General features: G+C 44.2%; 1 protein-coding gene across 2 annotated transcripts in view; it reads right to left on the bottom strand.

The window, feature by feature from the left end:
• The window catches only part of HTR2A (5-hydroxytryptamine receptor 2A), a 49,933-nt gene extending 43,430 nt beyond the window's left edge, over nt 1-6,503 (bottom strand). Inside the window, exon 1 of one of the 2 annotated variants that reach the window (XM_029602877.1) lies at nt 4,860-6,503. In XM_029602877.1, the coding sequence (XP_029458737.1) occupies nt 4,860-5,340 (481 nt within the window). In that variant the 5' untranslated portion in view covers nt 5,341-6,503. The remainder of the gene's footprint in view (nt 1-4,859) is intronic. The other variant, XM_029602876.1, reaches the window with a different exon arrangement.
• Nucleotides 6,504-22,450: the final 15,947 nt, after the last annotated feature.

Below are 22,450 nucleotides of genomic sequence, written 5' to 3'. Positions count from 1 at the left end.
TGCAACCCAACCAGTAAGTCAGGGTCCAATGCCAGTCGGACCCAGGCTCGATGCCCAAGTCTCAGCCAAGAGGCTGGGACCTGACACCTGGATCTTGGCCCAGGGTCAGGCCCAGGCCTTGCACCCCATTCCTGGGAGCTTTTCTTCTTGGGTCCTCTTCTTTCTTCGGTGCTTGAAAACCAAATGACATCATCCACTGAGGTCATGCCAGAGTTAATTAACTCTGGCGATTTTACCCCAGTGGATGGCACCATTTTGTTGTACAGCAATGCCAAACAATGCCATACATCAAAATGGCACCGTCTGCTGGGGTGAATGAACCAGAGTTAATTAACTCCAGTGTGATCCCAGTGGATAGTTCAACTGGCTTTCAAGTGCCGAAGAAAGAAAAGGACCCAAGAAGAGGAGCTCCCAGGCCTGGGTTTTGAAGCTTGGGCCTGACCCTGGGCCAAGGCCCAGACGTTAGGACCTGGCCTCCTGGCTGAGACCCCACACTGGGCCTAGGTCCTAGCCTAGGTCCCGGCATCAGGATCCGACCTCTGGGTTGGTTCATGGCATTCGGCCTAAGTCTGGGCTGAGGCCTTGATATCTGGACCTGGTCTCTGGGTCGGGTCATGGCATCGGGTCTAGGTCTGGCTGAGGTCCTGAAGTTGGGACCTGGTCTCCAGTTTGGGTTGTGGCATCAGGCCTGAGTCCAGGCCAAGGCCCCAGCATTAGGCCCTGACCTCCAGGCCAGGTTATGGCGTTGGGACTGGGTCTGAGCCGAGGTCAGGGCATTGGGACCCAGTCTTTGGGTCAAGTTGTGAAGGTCGGCCTGAGTCCAGGTCGAGGCCATGACCTCTGGATGAGGTTGCCATCTCGGGCCTCTGGGTTGGGTTCCAACATTGGTCCTGGGTCTGGGCCAGGGACCCTGAGTTGAGACCTGGCCTTCGGATCAGGTTGCGGTGGGTTCAGGCCTAGGCCGAGGACCAGACACTGGGATCCAGCCTCTGGATTTGGTCACAGCATCGGGCATGGGTCCTTGCTCTAGCTTAGACCGAGGCCCAGGTGTCAGGCCTGAGTCTGGCTGAGGCCAAGGCCGAGGCATCAGCATATGCAAGTTCGAGGCATCAGCCTAGTCCTAGCTGGTGAATCCCCACTGAACCGGGTAAGTGGGAACCGGGGGTGATCCTGGTCCTGACATTTTTCCAGGAATGTGGGATGGAGACCTTGTTTGGTTTTTTTTCACACAAATGAAACAAATCAAGCAATCCATAAACTGAAATTTGTGGGATAAAAATCTCCCAATAACAAACTGAAAATGAAAACAAAATGTTTTCCCCTGCACATCCCACTTTCTCTTGTAATACCATGGGCCCCAGTTTATCTCTGGTTTCTCCTTCACTTTGCTTATCCCATGCTCTCCTGCATTATGTTACTGTTTTTGCCTCCACCTGGAGTCTGCTTTATCCATCAATCATCCATTCCTGATGTTATTCTGAGTCTATCCCTTTGTCCTAGAACATGTTTTCCACTGAAAATGGTTTGCTTTTAATGAATTATTTTTACTTTTGAGGTATTTGAATCTCTCTGTATCCTCACCTCTCTCTTTGCCTTTAGGTTATGCATATTTAGGTCAAATCTCTCTGATGGCTTTGGTGCAGACTGTGCATGATTTTGGTAGCCTTCCTCTGAATTGTATGCAATTGTCAATGTCTTTTGGAGGTGTGACTTCCAGAAATGGAGACAGTACTTATGAGGTGTCACCAATGACTTGTGTAGAGACATTATCATCTCCTTTTATCTCCCTATGCACTCTTAAACAATCCTTTGTCTCTGGCAACTGACTTGTCACCTACCTTTGCTATCGAGATCATCTCTCGAGTGCTATCGAGTGTCTCTCGAGCTTGGCGGATATCAGTATTTCACAACATGTCCCACACCCATAACCATCATCCCTTGCATTTCTGCACTCTAAATATATGGCTTTGACCTTTCTGGATTGAGTCTTAAGGCTGAAGTTTCATAGAATTATGCATGTTAAAATTAGTATATCCTTGCCTAAGTAGCATTTATGCATGTACATGCTATTTTATAAACATCAACCAAATTGGATATTTTTTCTTTCGCATCCACATATACACGTGTAAAAAGGGGGTGGTCTAGGGTCATTCTGGTGCAGGGCCAACATTTACCCATGCAAGTTGTCATTTTAGAAGGCATGCATGCATATTTGCAAACGTGTGTAAATTATTTTACACTTGCTATCTTGTATACGTGATATTAAACATATTTATTGTGTACTTTTGGTTGGATGGGAGATCTGGGTAAACTGTGCGGAATTCAGGATGAAGAACTAGGAGGGTCTCTATAACCTGGAGAAGGACTGGATGGACTGGTGGAATAAGTAGTGAACCTGGTCATTTCAATTACACATGCATGTTTTAAAATATAACTGACTTGCAAGTTCAACTTTATTTCTGCATGTAAAATATACGTGCATATATTTTAAAAATAGGTAGGAAAAGTAAGTGCGTTCATTGCATTGAAATACTCAGTTTCAATGCATTGAATGTATTTGCGCCTAAGCATACATATGCATATATTTTGGGATAAAGATATGCGTATTTTATAATATGCACATATCTGATACACGTGGGTTATAAAATTAATAAATCTGCGTATGGCCATATACACGCTTATATGCCATTAAACACAGTTATTTGAAAGTTATCCTCCCTGTTGGCAAGCCTTCATAGATTGCGCCTCATTTTATCCATGCCCTCAGGAATTTCCACTCTTGCAGATACTAGTGTCATCTGCAAAATGAAAAACCTTTCCAGCGTATCCCCCTGCAGTAGCACTCACGAAAGTATTGAAGACAACTGGCCCTAGACCCAGTCCTGAAGGCAGTCTACTGATAACCCTATTTTCCTCAGTGTGATCTCCATTTACCACTACCAGCTGTTGTCTATCACTCAACCAGTTTTTAATTTTTCCATGCATCTTCTAAGTTACCTGATGGAATAGGTGTATTTTCTGATTAATTATAGAACAGAATTAAGGCAAATTAAACCAAAACAAAGCACCATTAGCAAAAGTCTTAAGAACTGGTATATTCAGTGCCAATGCATTATGAATAGGCAGAGCACTAGTTGCAGATTTATTTATTTATTTATTTTTAATTTTTATATACCGAAGTTCTTGTAGGGACTACAAATCACTCCGGTTTACATACAACGAAGAACTGCTCAACAAAGAGCGGAGCTTTACATGGAACCGTATAACATATGGAACAGTATAACTGGTTGACAATTTAACATAGTGCTAAATAAAGTAATAATATTTTAACTGGTAATAAATAAAGAAATATAATATTTTATATAAGAAGTATAACTATTTAATGTAGCAATAAATATAAATATAAGCAGTGCCTAAAATATATATGAGAGATTTAATTGGCAAAATAAAGGGCAATCAACACAGAACGTCCAATTCATGGAGCAAGCAAAGCAAACCATTTGCCAAGATACTTCTGCATTGTCATAAATAGGAAGCCACTTAAAAATACAATTTTATTTAAATTACCTTTAAAATCAGTGTAAATACATATATACACCTGCACAAGCTAAAAACAAAAAACAACAAAAAAAAAAACCACTGGCAGGAAGGACTAAAAAAACCATCTCACGCTCTATTTTGGCATTTTATCTCAGCAGCTACCAATTCAGCCTTCCTTAGAAAGATGGCAAACCTCTGTGCACTGATGAACTATTACAAATATGCTTGGTGGGGCTTATCATTATCTCAGTTTGAAACAGGGGAATCATGAACCCTTTGTTGTTCTGCATGTGTGCATGACATATAAAAAATGTGCATATGAGATTATTTTGTGGAGGACTGGGGTAGATGAGACTTTCTGGAGCTGGAATTACTTCAGAGTCTGAGGATGTTCCTTGCTTCATGTTCAAGTGAGTTTATTCTGAGGAGTGCAGCAGCTGCAGTCATGGATGGGGGCTGTAGCTTTACTCAGCTCACTCTGCTGTCTTACCCCCCTTTCCCCACCTCCCAACATACTATTAATTTGTATCATGAGTTAGTTTCAATAACTCTTTTTAAATAGAATACTTCTAGTACAGAGCCAGATGCTTAATTAGCGATGCACATTTTTACATAACGTATTGAAAGTCATTGCTTACTATGTGGAAAGCTGTGCATTACTTGAAGATGTGCATGTTTCACTTTTTTGTAGCTAAAGTGAAGATATGTATTTGCAATTTGTGTGACTATATATGTACACCTCTCTCTCTCTCTCTCTCTTTCTACATATACATGCACACACATACACGTTTTGTTTTAAACTCAGTATTCTAGATAACAGTTAGGGCATTGTGTATTGAGACCTTTGCTGCCCTAAAGATCTTTCCAATCCTAATAAAGCATTTGAATTCATTATCATTCCTGTGATAAGCACGCCTTTATAGCAAGGTTAACATATCTGAGCTGAGATGTGCCAATTTTTTCCCCAATAGATAGATATAAGAAAAATCCCTTGGCATATCTGGCCCCTGGTCTTGTTACTCTTCTCTGCAGGCAAGTTCCACTGTATTAAATTTCCTGGTCTGATTCAGAAAACACACTTATCAAGGTTCTATATTTTAAAGTAAAAGCTTTTGCCTAAGGCAAGTGGCTATTTTTCCCTTACTGGAAGACAATATATCAGCCTAATATGTGCAGTTCATTGTACTATGACCTCATAATAGTGAGATGACCCCCCTCATCACCACACACGGACAGACAGACAGACAGACACATTACAAACACACACTCAGACAGGTAGTTTCGTGAAACTAATTGGTGCCCTTGGCAGGGATACTCACCATACAGTATGTTTAACATGGACACGGGCATGACAAGAAAGCCCAGCAGGATGTCAGCTACGGCAAGTGACATCAGAAAGTAATTGGTGGCATTCTGCAGCTTTTTCTCCAGTGACACGGCCATAATGACCAGTATATTTCCAGCAATGGTCACCACGATGACGGTGACCGTCAGCAGGGCTGGCCAGTTCTTTTCCGGGGAAGCCGCGCTGCCCTCAGAAGAGGAGAGCCCCGTCAGGTTGCCGGCGTCCCTGGTCCAGTTGGCGCAATCGGACGCATTACCGGGCGCCCCGCCGGCTTCCACCTCCTTCAGGTAGACTCTGGTGTCAGGGCTGAGTCGGAGGAAGGAGCCCGCCGTCAGATTCCCAAAGTTCTCCTCTCTGCCAAACAGCTCCATGGCCGAGGCTTGGAACTTTGCGAAGGGACGTGGACGCGAAAGGAAACCGCAGCAGGGGGAGCCGCCGCAGCCTTGGCCCGGCATCAGCCCGGCCGAGCCCGCGCCGTGCCGGACGGAAGCTGCCCGAGCCCGGGTGCCCGTCTCGCCATGAGTCCGAAGCCGCGCTAACCCTTAGCCGCCCGGCATCCGGACGAGCCCCGTGCGCCGGGGGATTGGGCAACGCGGGCACCGTAGGAAAGCAGCGTGCGGAGGAGGCGCAGAGAGCCCAGCAAGTAGTAACCCGGAGCAAAAGAAACTTTCGCAGCAGCAGCAGCAGCAGCCCCGTCTCCGGCTGCCATCTGGTCCCCAGGAGAAGACGACTCTCAACCTCCCAGCCGTACGGACTACGGCAGACGAGGCGGCAGAGCCCTTCCCGCCTGCTCTGAAAGGACTTGGGGGGGGGGGGGGGGAGTTCAGCCTCGGGTTTCCTCTGGGCGGGCAGCGGCTGCCGGATTCAAGGCGAGGGGCTCCGATTCACGCCGCGCGGATAATAATAATAATCAGTTCACAGCGTTCTGGGGGGGACCCCCAAAAAAGGTCTTCTCGGCATCCTGAACGCAACTTTTCCTAGTGATTTCCCTGTCTAACTGCCGAGTAAGTAACGTTTTAGCAGAAAAATTGGCGTCCAAAAGCAAACCAACCCGAAATAATAAGTTTGGGCGTCATAAGGGACTATTATTATGCCCCACCTACAAACACAGAGGCACATTCGGAGTAAAAAAAACAAACAAACAAAAAACACCCCAAAGCACCAAACATGAACAAATATTCAGGAGCATAAAACCTGCTGCTGCCGAAGCCGCTTACAACGCGCGCCTCGCTATTTCTGCAGCACGGTTTAGCCCGGGCTGGATTAGCCGCTCAGTGTGTGGCCGGGGAGGGGGAGGGGGAGGGGGCAGTTCCCTCTGCGCCCCGCGGAGCATTTGGTGAGTTAGAGGGACGATGCCTGCCCGGGTGCGGGCTCTGCGGAGATTTTCTCGGCTCCGCTGCCTCTTCCTTCCCTAAGCGCAGCGCATAGTTAAAAAAAATAACAGGCGAGCCTTAATATTAACACCGCCCGGATATGAACAACAAACCCCAGCAATGGATGCAAACTAGAAGGGGCTCCCTGATCTCGGTGGGAGCCTTGCTCCTGCTGACTGCCCAGGGCGCTTTTCCCAGACCTCCCTCTAAGCTGCTGCGTGTCATAATCCTCCGCAAGGTAGCAACCGACGAAGAAGGCAGACCAAGGAGATTTCCCTCTGTGTCTGCAAGCTTCGTGCTTTACTATTTTCAACCTTTCCGGTACGGAGACAAAGGGCAGAAACCGAATCGTTTGTTGGGGGAGACACCTACAAGTTAAAACTCCACAGGGGGGAAAGAGAGAGGTGCCGGAGAAAAGGCAAACAGGTTCGAAATGGCAGGGGCCGATTACACTGTAAACAGGAGGCTCTACATCTTAAAGGTTGCAGCATTTTCTGCTATCCTGAAAGCGAGTGACTGGCATTTGGCTTTCTGATTGCATTTTTTTTTCTGTGTGTGCGTGTGTGTAATTGAGAGTGGGTGGGGTTGCTTTGATGTACTGCCAAACTGAAAACAAAATATGGATATTTATAGCCAGGTACCCGTACCATTTTTACTTGTCAGAAGTCTGAAGTTACAATTAACCTCGGGGTACCTCTGAAAAACAACGACAACAACAACAATCTCCTGCCCACATAAAACAAACGATCCAATTATGTAAATGTCGTTGGAGTAAAAAGCCATCTCTCAACAATCGCTCGGCATTTTCTGAACATGTTGTGTGGAGTTAGGAAAATCTTTGTGTTGTGGAGCTGCCGCTTTGCTTCACAGAGATTTAAACAATTCATAAAAAATCGTTCCCTAATTCCGAAGGATGCAAAACAATCTTTTTTTTGTTTTTCATTATTATTATATATTTATGAAATTCACAAAACATAAAAAAATTCTTGAAAGAAACATGATAACATATAAAAAAGGAAAATCAAACATATTAAAAAAGTTAATACAACTTCATCTATATTGTCCAGTAGTTCACAACTAGAAGGGGAAAGTTGCAAATTAGGAACATATAATCAAGTTAGTTGAGGGGGAGGGGGGAAATATTTGCTCAACATACATTAAGTGCAAGACACATATTATTAGGTCCTGCTATTAAACTAAAACCACAATGCTTAAGAGCAAGATCCAGGCCACCCAATCAAGATGGAAGAGTGCTGTGGACCATTTTTCACAGAAATATAATAAACAATTGGCACAGAAAAGTCACTCCTAAGGAAATAATCTCTTTAGGTATAGTCAAAAATCATTTTCTTTTCTGCTGGGTAACCCTACAAAATATTCGGGCACACATGAATTTTAATTTCCTGACTAAAGAATAACCCATCTTTGCTTTAAAAGAAAAGTCTGAGTGTTCAGTCACAATCCAGGTCTAAGATAAGGGATGCCTGCAGAGTTGCCTGGGTCAACTCTTCCTCCTGTGATTTCTCGAGCATAGCAATAAAGCCATGGCTGTCTGTGGAAAGCTGTCCTGAACCCCTCCAACGATACTACCAGGTAGACTTTTGATAAAGGTGGGAGAGCTGATGGCGACATCTTCGAGATAGTACTCTTCTATTTCTTTACCATATTCAATAGTAACACAAAATTAGCTTTCAGAAAATTGAAGTCAGGATCCTCCTCCTGACAGCATTCTTTAACATTCAGTTTTAGCAAACAGAGCCAGATTATTCTTTAAAAAAAAATATATATATATATGTATATTTATTTATTTATTGAAGTTTGGAAACAATGAGCCAAAATAAATACAATTATCAAACCAGTGTCAAAAACAGTACATCCAGTCGTTAGTTCTTCTATAGCATATGAAGCCCTCATTGTTTCTTTTCTTCCCATCCCATCCATCCTCTCCTAACCTCAACCCTTTTGATTACAACAAAGAGCTGGTATTTATGGATGGCAAGCATTCCCTGATGAATGTAAAACCTTTTTCATAAACACGCCTCAGTCTTTGGCAATCGATGTAATGTTTAGTCAACAGGTATATATATATATACATATACACAATAGGTATATATATATACATATTAGGGGTGTGAATCGTGTAATCGATCGTCTTAACGATCGATTTTGGCTGGGGGGGAGGGAAATCTTATCGTCGTGGTTTTTTTTTTTTTTTTAATCGTTAAAAATCGTAAATCGGGGGAGGGCGGGAAAACCGGCACACCAAAAAAACCCTAAAACCCACCTGAACCTTTAAAACAAATCCCCCACCCTCCTGAACCCCCCCAAAATGTTTTAAATTACCTGGGATCCAGTGGGGGGGTCCCGGCGTGATCTCCCTCTCTCTGGCCACGACTGCGTTAAGAGAAATGGCACCGGTGGCACTTTGCCCTTATCATGTGACAGGGCAAAGGTAGCGCCGGCGCCATTTTGAAGATTGGCAATACAGCCCGCGTGCAGGAGGTCGCTCCTGGACCCCCGCTGGACTTTTGGCAAGTCTTGTGGGGGTCAGGAGGCCCCCCCAAGCTGGCCAAAAGTCCCTGGGGGTCCAGCGGGGGTCTGGGGGCAATCTCCTGTATGCGCAACGTCGGGAGCCAGGAACCAAAATGGCGCCGGCGCTACCTTTACCCTGTCACATGATAAGGGCAAAGGGCCACCGACGCCATTTCTCTTAACGCAGTCGTGGCCAGAGAGAGGGAGATCGCACCGGGACCCCCCACTGGACCCCAGGTAATTTAAAACATTTTTGGGGGGGGGGTCGGGAGGGTGGGGGATTTGTTTTAAAGGGTCGGGGTGGGTTTTAGGGTTTTTTTGGTGTGCCGGTTTTCCCGCGCCCTATTTAACGATACAATACAAATGTCCCTGACGATAAATCGGGGGCATTTGTATTGTATCGTGCACTCTAACGATTTTGGACGATTTTAAAATTATCTGACGATAATTTTAATCGTTCAAAAACGATTCACATCCCTAATACATATACACATATAGATATATTTATCCATACACATACCCACACATGCAAGCTGTTAGGTCCATTTAACCCAAATTTTCCTTTTCTGAGTTAGCCAATACCTGAGAAAGGCCAGCAGTTATAAAATCAGTATCTCATTTCTCACCAATGGAGAGAGAGAGAAGCTATAAAGACTTCCCAAATCTCCAACATTTTTCCACATTTTTTTGTTGGAGATATTTTTTGCCATAAGGTATTCAAAAGTCAATAGTTTAATCATTCTTGATTCCCAGTGTGTGAGAACTGGAACTTTCTTCCCCATCTAGGTAGATAGGATTGATTTTTGGCTACTATGCTAGCCTTATCTAAAAATAATCTTTTATTTGCTCCGAGATGTTGATGAATAATTCCATAATTGCCAAAGAACCAGACCAAAGGATCATTTGGAAGAGTAAGAGAGCAAGTTTGCACAAGAAGTCTGTACTGCTCCCCAACATTTTGGAAGTGCAGAGCAATTCCAAAAACTATGTATAAAGGTTCCCAGTTCACCTCTACATGTGACACAGATAGCAGTATCACATAACTTTGATGCAAACATTTGTATCGTGTTTCCCTCAGGGCAACATTTTCCATAACTTCATTCTTGAAATTCTACTTTTGACAAAGTGAAACTAGGCCAGAAGTGCCATATAGAAAAGATGCCAGCTAACTTGTTACCAACTTTTATATACTGTAAGGCCATGAAAAATTTGGCACATGATTTTTTCCCAATCTCATCACTTAATAGTACCTCTTTTAATACTCCATAATCATTTAAACCTGGATTATCCTTAACAGGTTTGGGAACATAGTGCCTTAATTATAAGTAGCAAAGAACTCATTATAAGGTATGGAATAGCATTCTTGAAGCTCTCAGAAACTATGTATGACGTTTGTGTTGCCAATAAAGAGTTGACACATTTGTTTGAGACCTTTCATGTGCCATTTTTTAAAAACAGGGTTGTCCAAACCTGGAAGGAACATCCCACAAATAGAAATGAAAGAGGATGTATTGCTTAATTGGTGAGTTAATCTATACAGAAAAGACCAAGCCTTCCTACATGAATTTACTAGCAGAAACTACATAATATCACTTGGTAACTCATATGGTGCAATCTAAAGTAATGAGTTTAGAGATATTGAACCTAACCAGCTTTGTAAAAGCTTCCAAGGGGAGAATTGTAATGTTTCAAATAACCAATCTGATACATGCCTTAACATACATGCCAAGTTATAAATCTGTAAGTTTGGGCAATTTAAGCCTCTATGAATTACGGGTCTCATTAAGATGTGTAGTGGGATTCTCACTCTCTTTCCATTCCATAAGAAAAGCCATTCAAGCCTGTTAATTTATTTAAGATCTCTTAGATTCAGCCAGATGGGGAGCATTTGCCACAAATATCGTCATTTTGGAACTTCTATCATTTTTAATAATTTAATCCGGCCCATAAGGGACAAAGGTAATACCCACCAGTGAGAGAGAGATTTGGACATGCCCTTCAATAATAGTTGCACATTGGCTTTGTATATGTTCCCAATATTTGGGGGGATTTCAGGGGCAGATTGGCCTATTGGGGGATTGGGCATCCCCCGGTGGGCCGATCGCTCCAGTCACTTGGTCTGCTGTGCGCGGCTGTGACAGAGCCCCGCTCAGCAGACCACGTGATGTATCCTGGGTGGCAAATACCTGGGCCGGTCCGACATTGTGAATCCGCCGCTGGGGGATTTTAATCTCTAAGTACTTCATTTCTCCATCTACTGTATAATTTGAGTACTACCCATCTTAATGGAAAACTACTGTCCCAGCTAGTCTTCAAGTTGCCCTGAATATCTAACTCTTCAGACTTGTCTTGGTTAATTTTCAGACCTGTGAACTTCCCAAACCAGTCCTGATAATTTAACACTTTAGATAAGGAATCTTTGGGGTTAATAAAAAAAATTAGAATGGCAATAGCCGCTTCTTCAAAAAAATGATCTTCCGCATTATAACCTTGCATATATTCATCTTCATCAATTTTCCTTAGGTCTATGGACAAAATATACCCCTCCTACCAATAGCTATGTCTGCAGATTTGTGCCCATTTGCTATTATATTGGAAAAGGGGCTTTTATAAAGTAACAAGATATATTTTATAATATCGCCCTGAAATCCAAATCTTTGCAGAATGGAAAACATATATGGCCAGGAGACCCGATCAAAGGCCTTCTCGGAATCAAAGCCTCACTTGGATATTTAGATTAGTACATTTATTTATAGTTGCTATTAACTTAACTAAATGTGTGCAAGCTGTTCTTCCCTTAATGAACCCCACTTGGTTTCTAGAAATCAGGGTTGGTATTATCAGACCCAGTCCATCTGCTAAAATCTTTGCGAGTATCTTTAAATCCCGATTGAATAGAGAGATGGGTCTGCATGAAGAAGGTAAAAGTAAATCTTTCCCAGGTTTGGCCAAAATTGTGATGAATGCTCTGGTAAAGCCTGCAGGAAATGCTCCCTGTTGGAGAGCATCTAGGAAGAACCTGCTCATTGGTCCAACAACTTGCAATCTCAGCACTTTATAGTAATCATAAGAAAAATCATTGGGTCTGGGAGCTTTACAGTATTTACTAGAGTAGAGTTTATGACATTCAAAATTTCATAAGCTTGTATAGGCCTATTTAGAAATTCTAGTTGTTGTTCCGTGACTTGAGGGATGATCAAATTTCTGAAAAACAGATTGTCCTCATTTGACCCATCTGTTCTATCTTCAGAGTATAATGATTCATAGAAATGTTTGAGAACCTCACAAATCTCTGCCCCCTTATTGACAATAGAGCCCTGAGTATTCTTCAATTGTTCAGTAAAGGTTTTCCCTCGTCATACTCTGGCTGTTTTGAGCATTGTACCATTTTTTGGGTCCTCTGATAAATTCAGACTTTCTAGAATCATAAAATATTCTGATTTATTCTCTTTAGTTAGATTGTATACCAATTTTTGTACATTCTCTTTAGTTAGATTGTACACCAATTTTTTCTTTGCAATCCTTAATTTCTCTTTTAGTTGTAAAATAGCTTTATTAAGGTCAATTAAGTATGAGATTATTTTTCCCCTTAAGACAACTTTACTAGTTTCCCAAAAACGTTGTTGGTTATTTCTTTCAAAATCTTCCCATTTGTTTTGAAGAAATGCTTGAAAATCCACATCGCCTTTCAGGTAACTGGGAAACTTCCAGATTCTCTCCCCTACTCCAAAATCTGATAGCTGAATATCAATCCATATCATAGAATGGTCAGATATTTCTGACGAGCCTATCTCCACCGTGCAAATTTTTGAAACTACTTCTTGAGAAACCAGTATATAGTCTATATGAGATAAGGAGGAATGTGCCCTAGAGTCGTGTAAAATACTTTAACTTAGGGCTTAGGATTCTCCTTATATCTTAAAGTTGTAATCTTTGACATAGATATGGTATTCCCTTACCCTTGTTAGCACTAAACCTAGTGCTACAAGGTAGTCTGTGAAGCAGTGGGTCTTGAACACAATTAAAGTCCCCTGTTAAGAATAAAGCACCTTTCTGATGGATAATTAGAATATTTACTAATTTGAGAAAAAAATTGTGATCATGCTTATTGCAATCTCTTTGCCATTAATCTTCCCAATTAGGATAATGAATTTCATTTCCTTTTAGCCAATTCACATTTTTATGAATAAGAATAGCCACACCCGCCATTTTTGCAGCAGAAAAATGGCAAACGTGCACCCATTCCTTATTCAGTTTTAAACTTTCTAGTTCAGAAAGATGTGTTCCTTGCAAGTAAGCGATTGATACTTTATTCTTTTTTAAACATTGAAGAACCTTCTTCCTTTTTATTGGGGACTCTAGCCCATTGATGTTTCAAAATATAATTTGTATTCTATATCATTAGCGGGCCCTAAACACTGGAACGAAATGCCAATTGAACTAAGACTACAGTCAGATTTTAAGATTTTTAAGCGAAACCTGAAAACATGGTTATTTAAAAGGGCATACAGTATAGTTGAATAATAGTGCATGAATACAGTTTTAGTGCTTTTATCTTTTACCTGTTTTATCTTTTACCTGTTTTATCTTATTGATAATTACCGGTTTTAAGATTATATTTGTAGTTTATGTATTTTAATGTTATTATCCAAAATGATGTATTTATTTTCTTAAAATTTGTAAACCATTGTGAAAGTTTTAACTAAACGACGGTCAATAAAACCTGTTAAATAAATAAATAAATAAATATAAACAGCCTGGATAGAAATGTCAACATAAAGAGATGAGCGACACCCAGCCTTGCCACACATCTGTGTCATCTTGCCACATCTGTAAATGACTCCACACTTTTATACCCCAATGCCCTGTTCCATCCTCCCTCCCTCCCCACCGCACCAATAAAATGGCTCTCGATAAAGTAATATACAACCAACCTGAATGACTAGTGCCAATAGGGTGACTATACTAAAAAATCCCTTCCCTCCTCCCCTTCCCATCTCTTTTTCCATCCCTTCTTCAGCTCCCTTCCCCACAATCTCACCAACATATGGTTGCCCTCCAATGGAGAACATGAGGTACGCTACATGTTTATGGGTGCTGATCTCTCCCTCCAGGATTATATATAAGAGTAACAATAAAAGATAACAATAACAATAAATATGTGCACTCAAGAAAACCATTCAGGACCTCCTGATAGTCTCAGGCCAAACCAGATGCAAAAGTATGCCCAGTCACGTCAGAAGAAACTAAATGCTATGAGTTTGCACGGTCAGATAGTTTCCTACCGGCCCCCTCCGGTGTGAACTAGTGCCTTCACTCAGGAAATGTTGTCTTTCCCCTCCTCATGATGAAGAGCTTGATGAAGAGCTTGATGAACCTACTGTGTCTTGTTACCTCCAGTATGACAATGGCTCTGATGCCCAGCCATCTCCAGTATGGACTTGTGTCTCCACTCTGCTGAATTCGTCCCCCGTTTCCCCTCTTGATAGCTTAGTTCTATTTATTTCCCATGTATCTAGCCATTTCTACAATCCTCTGTTATCTCTGGTAAGTTTGGGGACCAGTTTTACATGCACAGTCAGAGGTACAAACAGCATCAAGCTAGGGTGAGAATACATTATAGAAATCTCATCTTTGTGTACCTTTCCTCATTCCAAATCACATCAAATCTTCACTGATGTGTACTGTGCTGTTTGTACCTCTGACTGTGCATGTAAAACTGGTCCCCATACCCTAGACCACCACCAAAACCTCACCTTGATGACCCTCCTACAATGGTATAAATAGTAGACTATTATGAGAGCCTTTTAAAGAGTGTCTCTCACACTCTCTCTCTCCAGGAGTAGCCCAAAACATGGAAATGCCTGTCTGGGCACTTTTCAGCTTGCATAGTGGAAATATCGTGGGTGCGATAAATTTAGTGCACGTTGCAGTAAATACCTATGCAAAGCACTAAAAATAGCACGCATTGTGGTAACTCAAAAATTAGCCTAACCACACCCCTTTTTTTATTGCAGGTGCTATTCATATGAAAATTATAGCAAAATGATGAATCTAAGCCTTTTAGTGCTGTAAAGCAGGCATGGGGATTTTCATATTAAATCCCTGTGGGTTGCTTGTGGACCCCCACTCTCCCCCTACCCCTGGGTAAAATCATTTAAAAATTGTTCTCTAGAAATATTTTAGCACATGTATGCTAAAACAAAATATAGTTTTAGTACAAAGGCCCCCTAGTGTCCATACATTACAAAGTATCTACATTGTCAGTGATCTCACAGTTTGAATATCAACCAGCATTTTTTCTTGTAAGCAAAATATAAAAAATGTGGCTAAGTTCTGCATTTTCAGGGCTGACCATGATTATTACCTTTCCAGAAGGATAATGTTCCTTGAATGTTACAGCCATTCAATGCCAGGAACATGGCAATACAAAGAAACTGAATTTTACTCAAGTGCTATTATGTCAATTACATCAAAGGTAAGTGTTAAGAGATTTGTGACTATCATAATATAAGCTGTGGACTGCATTACCTTGAGAATGACTTGTGTCCTAATCAAGCGTATAGAGTTTAATCATTGTTCACACAGTCACAAATATGAAATGTGCCTTCAAAATATACTGTTTTTATATTTTTATTGCACTTAAAAATACTTAAGCTTGTATGTGTTGCGTTCGTGCCTCTTCTCGCCCTTTGCTCCACCCTCTTTACCTGGGATGCGACTCCCTTCGGCTCTGACGGACAGTGCAGCCGCGGCTTCTCTCAGCCTCTTGGTCCCGGTTCCCCGGTGCTGGCCTGACGCTTCGAATCTGCCAAGTTCCTGATGACGTAAGGGCGCATGCGCTCCAGACTTTGTACCAGCAAGGGCGCGAACCTCGGGGGCGTCCCCCCGTAGTGACGTCATCCATCTGCACTTTAAAAGGTCTTTGTTTTCTAACTTCTAACGAGTTAGCAAGGAACTCCAATGGGACTTGCTTCGGCAGTCCACGATACTTACAACAATGATCCGAGTTAGCCGGGGAACCCGTCCCCACTGCTTGGCCTTTTCAGACTTACCAGGAGTACCCGCTGCACGGGGGCTCTGCTCTCTCTTCTTGATTTCAGATTGCCAGAACCCTCGGAAGACTCCTCATTTCCTGGAAGCGATCACAGACATGAACACAGTGAGTTCTATTACATAGGATTCGGTATTCGCTCCACTAGGGCTTACATTCCTATTGCTGTGAAGACTCCCTTCCGTCCAAGACATTATCGCAGGTACAGAGATCAAGAGTTACATTGGCAAGATTACAGATAGGAACCGGTACTCGCTCCACGAGGGCCCATGTTCCTAGAATCTTATACAGACTCTCTTCTACTCTAGAAGCCATTTCATATACAGCATTTGTGAGTTCTTATTACAGACTGTGGGAACCAGTGCTCCCCTACGACTCCTGTTCCTGAATGTACTGAAGACTCTCTGTGGCACAGAGACCATTGCGGACATCTACTATTGTGAGTGTACCATCTTGTATCTAGTATTACTATTCCCTGTCTCCTCACTACTTCTAGTCTCTCTCTACAGCTCAGCGACCCAGAGATTATATTCCAGTATCAGAAGGACTTCAGCCTTGCCGAACACAGCGACTCACTACTGCCACCTCTGGTGGTCCAGCTTCTAGTCTAATAAAGAACTATTGTGTTTATCTCATATTCTAGCCTAGCCGGTGGTTCCTCTCAAGATCTCCTCCTGGGGGAGCTGTCATCTACCATCGGCTCAGGGATTCACCATTTCCTCTAGGTGGTCATTCCTTTCACTATTGTCACCTTGTGGGAGCCAACCACTTCAGACCACTGACTCTGAACACGGAAGTATTATATAGACAGCTACTCCTCTTTCTCTGAGACTTGCCAGCAGCTTATATATATATACAGATTGCTACTTCGTAGCGGGGGGCATGATAGATTGCTATATCATAGCGAAGTACTATATACCTATTGCCAACTCCTCTTCCTTGGAGAGTTGATCCATAACAGATTGCTACTCCTTAGCAGATTGATACAGCTTGCTACTTCTTTTCCTTACAAGAGTATCTAACAGCAGTTCGCAAACAGAATTACAGATAGCTAACTCCTCCCCTCTGGAGGAGCAGGTCATGTCATATCGCTACTCCTTCCCCTTTCAGGAGCATAGCAGAACAGCTTGCCAACTCTGCCTTCCTGGCGGAGTGAGCGACAGCAGGTTGCTAACTCCTCCCCTCTGGAGGAGGCGAGCATAACAGTATGGCATCTGATAACAGCAAAATTGGAAATTCAGTTCTGAAGAAACTCAAAAGAATTCAGGCTAGAGAGCTGCAGATGATTCATTGTATTTATATAAAATCCCCAAAATGAATCTGACGTTGTTGTGCTCAGGGGTGGACCCTTGGCCTGGGGCAAGGGTGGAATGGCTCCTGAAAGGAAACAGTAGGTAACTGGCCCCAGGGGGAAGAGCACTGAAGGAGATAGAGGCTAGGTAGAGCTTCAGCACTGGAAGCCTGAGGTCCCCCCAGGAGGAGCCCGTAGGGATCCGGGCCACTTGGACTTAGGAGGGCCTCGCAGGGTCTCCTGGGAGAGTGATAGTCTGGCATGCACACAGGCAGAGAAGGAGCATGGTCAGGTTCGAGCTGGAGCAAGGAGAACCAGAACAGAGTTGGTGACGACAAGGCGAGGAACAGAGCCAGAATCTGGAAGCTTGGTCAGGCAGGCGAAAGGTCAATGTCCATAGATCAGTCCGCGGAGTGGTCACTGAATCAAGGGTCAGATACCGGAGGTCAGATGTAGTCAGAAGCAAGCAGAAGTCCTTGAGGCAGGCGGCAGACAGGCGAGTCAGGAACTAGCGAGGGTCGTAGACAGGCAGCAGGCAGGCAGACAGGTCAAGAACAAGCCGAGGTCAGTACCAGAAGTCAGTCTAAGGGTACTACCTGGGAAGGCAGATAGACGAACATAGGAACAGACAGGACTCAGGAACGAGGATGCAGGAACAGGTCAGGAATGGAATTGGAACAGAAGGATCCTGGAACGAGACTAGGAACAAGCAGGAACAAACACGAAGACAATCTAGCAGAGTACTAACCCGATTGCCAAGGCAAGGAAGTACAGTCGGGAACTTCCTTATATTGTAGCTCAATCAGGGCGCCCGGCGGAACCCAGTCCGCCCTCGGCCCTACAAGTCTCGGGGCAGGCCGTGCGCGTATGGGCGTGACTAGCATGGAGGAAGACGCCGAACCTTGGCATGAGGCCTGGCATGCAGTGGAAGGCCTGGCGACAGCCGCCGCGGACCGCCAAGGCCTAGCTGCACTGGCAACCACCAGGATGGGAGGTTGTCCCGGGACCCGCTGGGGAACTATGCATGTGAGCGGTCCCATGCGCGGGATGGCCGCAGGCGGGGAGCGTAACAGACTTTGCAACGTTTCGAGAGATGAATTCCCCTGCTTTATGGATCCAGCACTCTCCTCTGCTTGCACTATTTAAAAAAAACCAGAGTCTTAAGAAGTTTTAAAGAAATTCTAAATAACAGAAATAAAAACTCATGGTTTTTATCTTCAGTACAGGAACATGGTGTTGCGAACGTGGCCTTCAGGTTTAATTGAGGGATGCAAAAGCGCAGTTGCCTGCTCCTGGGAGATAGTGAGCCCATGGGCCATGGGGCGGCTCAGGGAGGAGCTCCAAGATGCACACCGAAGGAGGTGAACGAGTATAAGCACGGGCGGAGAAGGAACAAGGCTGGACTGAACCAGGCAAGGAATGACAGGAACTGGAACAGGGCAGGCTCAGCCCTCTGCTGGACCTAAATGCACTAGTGAGACCCAGCAACGCAATGCCCTCCAGCCACTCGATAGCCCTTCCAGCCCCGCCGCTAGGGAATGACGAGTGCGTGAGGCCAGATGGAGGCAGAGGGCAGGAACAAGATGACAAGGAACTGGAAGACAAGGACAAGAGTCAGTATACTTGGAGAACTTGGACTGAGGACTCAGATGAAGACTTGAAGGCTCAGAAGACTCAGGATACTTGGGAGACATGGACAAGAGTCAGAATACTTGGAGAACTCGGACTGAGGACGCAGACGAAGACTTGAAGACTCAGGATACTTGGGAGACATGGACAAGAGTCAGAATACTTGGAGAACTCGGACTGAGGACTCAGACGAAGACTTGAAGACTCAGGGTACTTGGGAGACACGGACATGAGTCAGTATACTTGGAGAACTTGGACTGAGGACTCAGATGAAAACTTGAAGGCTCAGAAGACTCAGGATACTTGGGAGACATGGACAAGAGTCAGAATACTTGGAGAACTCGGACTGAGGACTCAGACGAAGACTTGAAGACTCAGGGTACTTGGGAGACATGGACAAGAATCAGTATACTTGGAGAACTCGGACTGAGGACTCAGATGAGGACTTTGAAGACTCAGGATACTTGAAGGACTCAGACGAGGACTTGGAACTCAGGGCGCTTGGAAGACTCTGAGGAGGTTTAGAGGACAAAAATAGAAGCGAAGCAGACTCCAGGTGAAGCAGTGAAACTTGAAACCAGGACATGTCGAAGATTTATGAGAGGCCTGCCCCGAGGTGCGCCCTACACAACTGCCTGTGGCTGGTCGTGGACCATGCTGAAGCTAAGCAGGTTCTGGCAGAGTCTTGGGCATGGACGGAAGCAGGCAAGGTACTCGAAGACTGGGACAGGATACAAGACTCAAGATTCAAGACTCAGAATTCGGAATTCAGGAACAGACCTCGGCATTAAAAACAAGGGCCTTCCAGAGACTTGCTCTGCAGGAATGAAGGTAGGCCTTGTACCACAAGGTGCCCTACACAGCCCCCCATGAGCTGGTCACGGACCACCCTGTCCCACTGCGCGCCCTACACAACCTGAAGAGGCTGGCAGCGGACTACGCGGAGAGGGGGACATGCACAGGACTGAGGCTCAGGACGAAGGAGGGATCCAGGCAGTGCTCGAAGAAGCAGCCAGGCAGAAGAGGACTCCTGTAATCCGGATCAATACGGATTTACTCCCAGGAAGGTCGGCTGGAGGCAAGGTCCGGCGGGCGAGGCAAAGCTTGCATTAGGCAAACTAAGTGGTTGCCTAGAGCACCACAATTTTTGGGGCAGCAAAATCCCACCGGCATGAGGCCCAGATGGGGAAAGCCAATACTGCCAAATAAGGGAGTGCTGTGCTGAAGCTGCCACCAGTAGGTAATTTGGAGATGGGGGCTGCATGACCGAAGGTTTGCATATGGTGCCAATACTCTTGCACCAGCCCTACACAATGAGGTTCATGACCTTTACAAACATGAGATGTGTCATACTGCAAGATAATTAAGGAGGATCAAATTTAATCTGAGATTTACTAGATCAATATTGTTAGAGGCCTGAACTTCCATTTATGTGGAGTAGGCACCTGCCTAAAGATTCAGTGGTGAAAAAGTTGCCTCCTCCATCCTGGCAACACAGAGTTTAAAAAAAAATGTGTTGTGGATACTCCCAGTCCCTACCCAGGTGAATTACCCTGTAAATGTATGTACGGAAAAACTTTAGGTAGTACTTCTTGTTGCAGCATATCCAAAGGAACAGAGGGCTCTGGTGAAAATCCTTCCTGCTACTGAAAAGCAACCACTTTGCATTGTTACCCAGGGCAGGCCCCTCCGCTCCTGACCAGCTTCAGTACCTGGATCCAGGTTACACACATATACATGACACGCTTTAAGCAATTAAGAGATGGAGGTTAATGAGTGCATATGTGTTTAAGGGAGGGTGGGATAGTAGTAGTATTTTAGGCATCCTCCCTCTGCTGAAGAATGTTCCTACGAGGCTCTGAAAGCTAATAACTTTGTATTGCACCATCAGAAAAAAAAAATAATATCAAGATTTCACAATTTTCAAAGTATCCTATTTTCCAATACAGCAACAAATATTTCAGTCAACAGTGCAAGTGCAAAAAAAACAAGTTTAACATTTTATTTTATTGCCCAAGTTGTGAAAAAGTTAATTGGTTTGTGGCGGACTGCCAATTTAATACTAATATATCTTGCACCATGGCTAAGTATTTATATCCCGATACTAAAGTAAATTGTCACACAGAGTCCTTCAAGTTGTTGGAGAAGTGTTAATTACTGAAGATGGAGCACAGCTGTTATTTAATGATCTTAGTACTCTGTCTTGCCCCCTGGCGATTGTCTCATTTCGGCTTTGGTATCATCTTCCTTTCTGCCCCCTTCTTCAGGAACTGAAGTAGAAACTGTATGAAAAGAAAAGTCTCACTATGAAAATGACAAAAAGTACTCATTCCCCAGGTAATGATATTTTCAAAGTGCCAGGGGATTACCTGGCAGAGGTACTTATTAAGGCCAAAATTCATAGAAGTAGCAGAAATTCAAACCTAAATACAACTCAGTGAACAACTGCAGGCAAGTCCTGAGGTTAAATATGCAAAATGCTCTGTATTTTACAATGCTGCCCCTGCTTGAATCTAGATTAATACATATTGTTTGGTGCCTATTACATTTAGATACGATAAATATATAATTGTAGAAACATCAGGAAATCTTACTAATCAATTGCAAGCCCATCTTGAGAAGTGATGGCATTTCAGACTGGTATTGTGTTATAAACCAAACTATAAACATTTTTTTTAAATTTTGATTAAACTAAACTTTTAATTCCCCAAATAATGAGGCCACCTTCCCTCCACCCCTTCAAGAAAATGATTCGCAATTGCTGTTGTCTTCCTCTTATATTCTTTGTTATCAGCATTTCATTGACAGATGATGGGGAAGAGCAAGGAGAATTGGATGACTGATCCTTGATGACTGAAAGTAATAGGCAGTGTCCCCAAGCTCCCATGAGAATGTGGAGGGGAGAGGAGGGAAGGAGAGAATCACTTACAGGCCTATACAGTAAAGCGCAACCGCGATTACCCTGCTTCTAACCTGCTTTCTACTCACAATTTGGCTGCGTTAGTCCAACCCGCGATTCACTATCCCTTTTAACCTATCCTTACCGCTTCTTTAAATCAACGGGTAACCCTTTCTGCCCGCAGCATGTATATGAGATGTAAATGATCGGATTAGCTATTCCCTCCCATATAGTAAAGTGCGCCCCGATTATCGCCTTTTTAACCTGCAGTTTTGCCGCGTGTTTAACCTGCTAATTTACCACCTACCCTTACCCCTGCGTTAGTGTGGAGCGTCAGGGCAGAGAGACGAAATTTCACGGGCAAACGACCCCCTCACCCCCCGGGACAAGACCTTTGGAGGAGCCAGGATCAGGCAAACTTTCCCCCAGCCCCCTGCTCACCTTCCCTGGTCGCGTCCATGAGTGCCGATCTCCCGTGCGGGCGCGCTGACAGCTCCGGAGCAGGAAGGAAGGACCTGTTGTTTCCAAGCATAACCTCTAAACCTCCATAACTAAACTCTTGCCTGCCCAACCTAAAATCCAACGCACCGGGAAAGCCACGCTTCAGGATCGGGCAAGCTTTCCCCCAGCCCCCGCTCACCTGCCCTGGCCGCGTCCATGGGTGCCGATCTCCGGAGCAGCCCCAGTCCTCTCTCCCCTCCTTCTGGGGGCAGCAGGCGGCGAGAGCGAGAGCGGCTTCAGCAGCCCGGGGCGGATCGGACACTCCCCATGCGAGGCGCGGCTTCCA

This window comes from Rhinatrema bivittatum, chromosome 5, assembly GCF_901001135.1.
Source record: "Rhinatrema bivittatum chromosome 5, aRhiBiv1.1, whole genome shotgun sequence".
Taxonomy (NCBI): domain Eukaryota; kingdom Metazoa; phylum Chordata; class Amphibia; order Gymnophiona; family Rhinatrematidae; genus Rhinatrema; species Rhinatrema bivittatum.
Note: the sequence above shows the minus strand (reverse complement) of the source record. Positions and strands in the feature narration are given on the sequence as shown.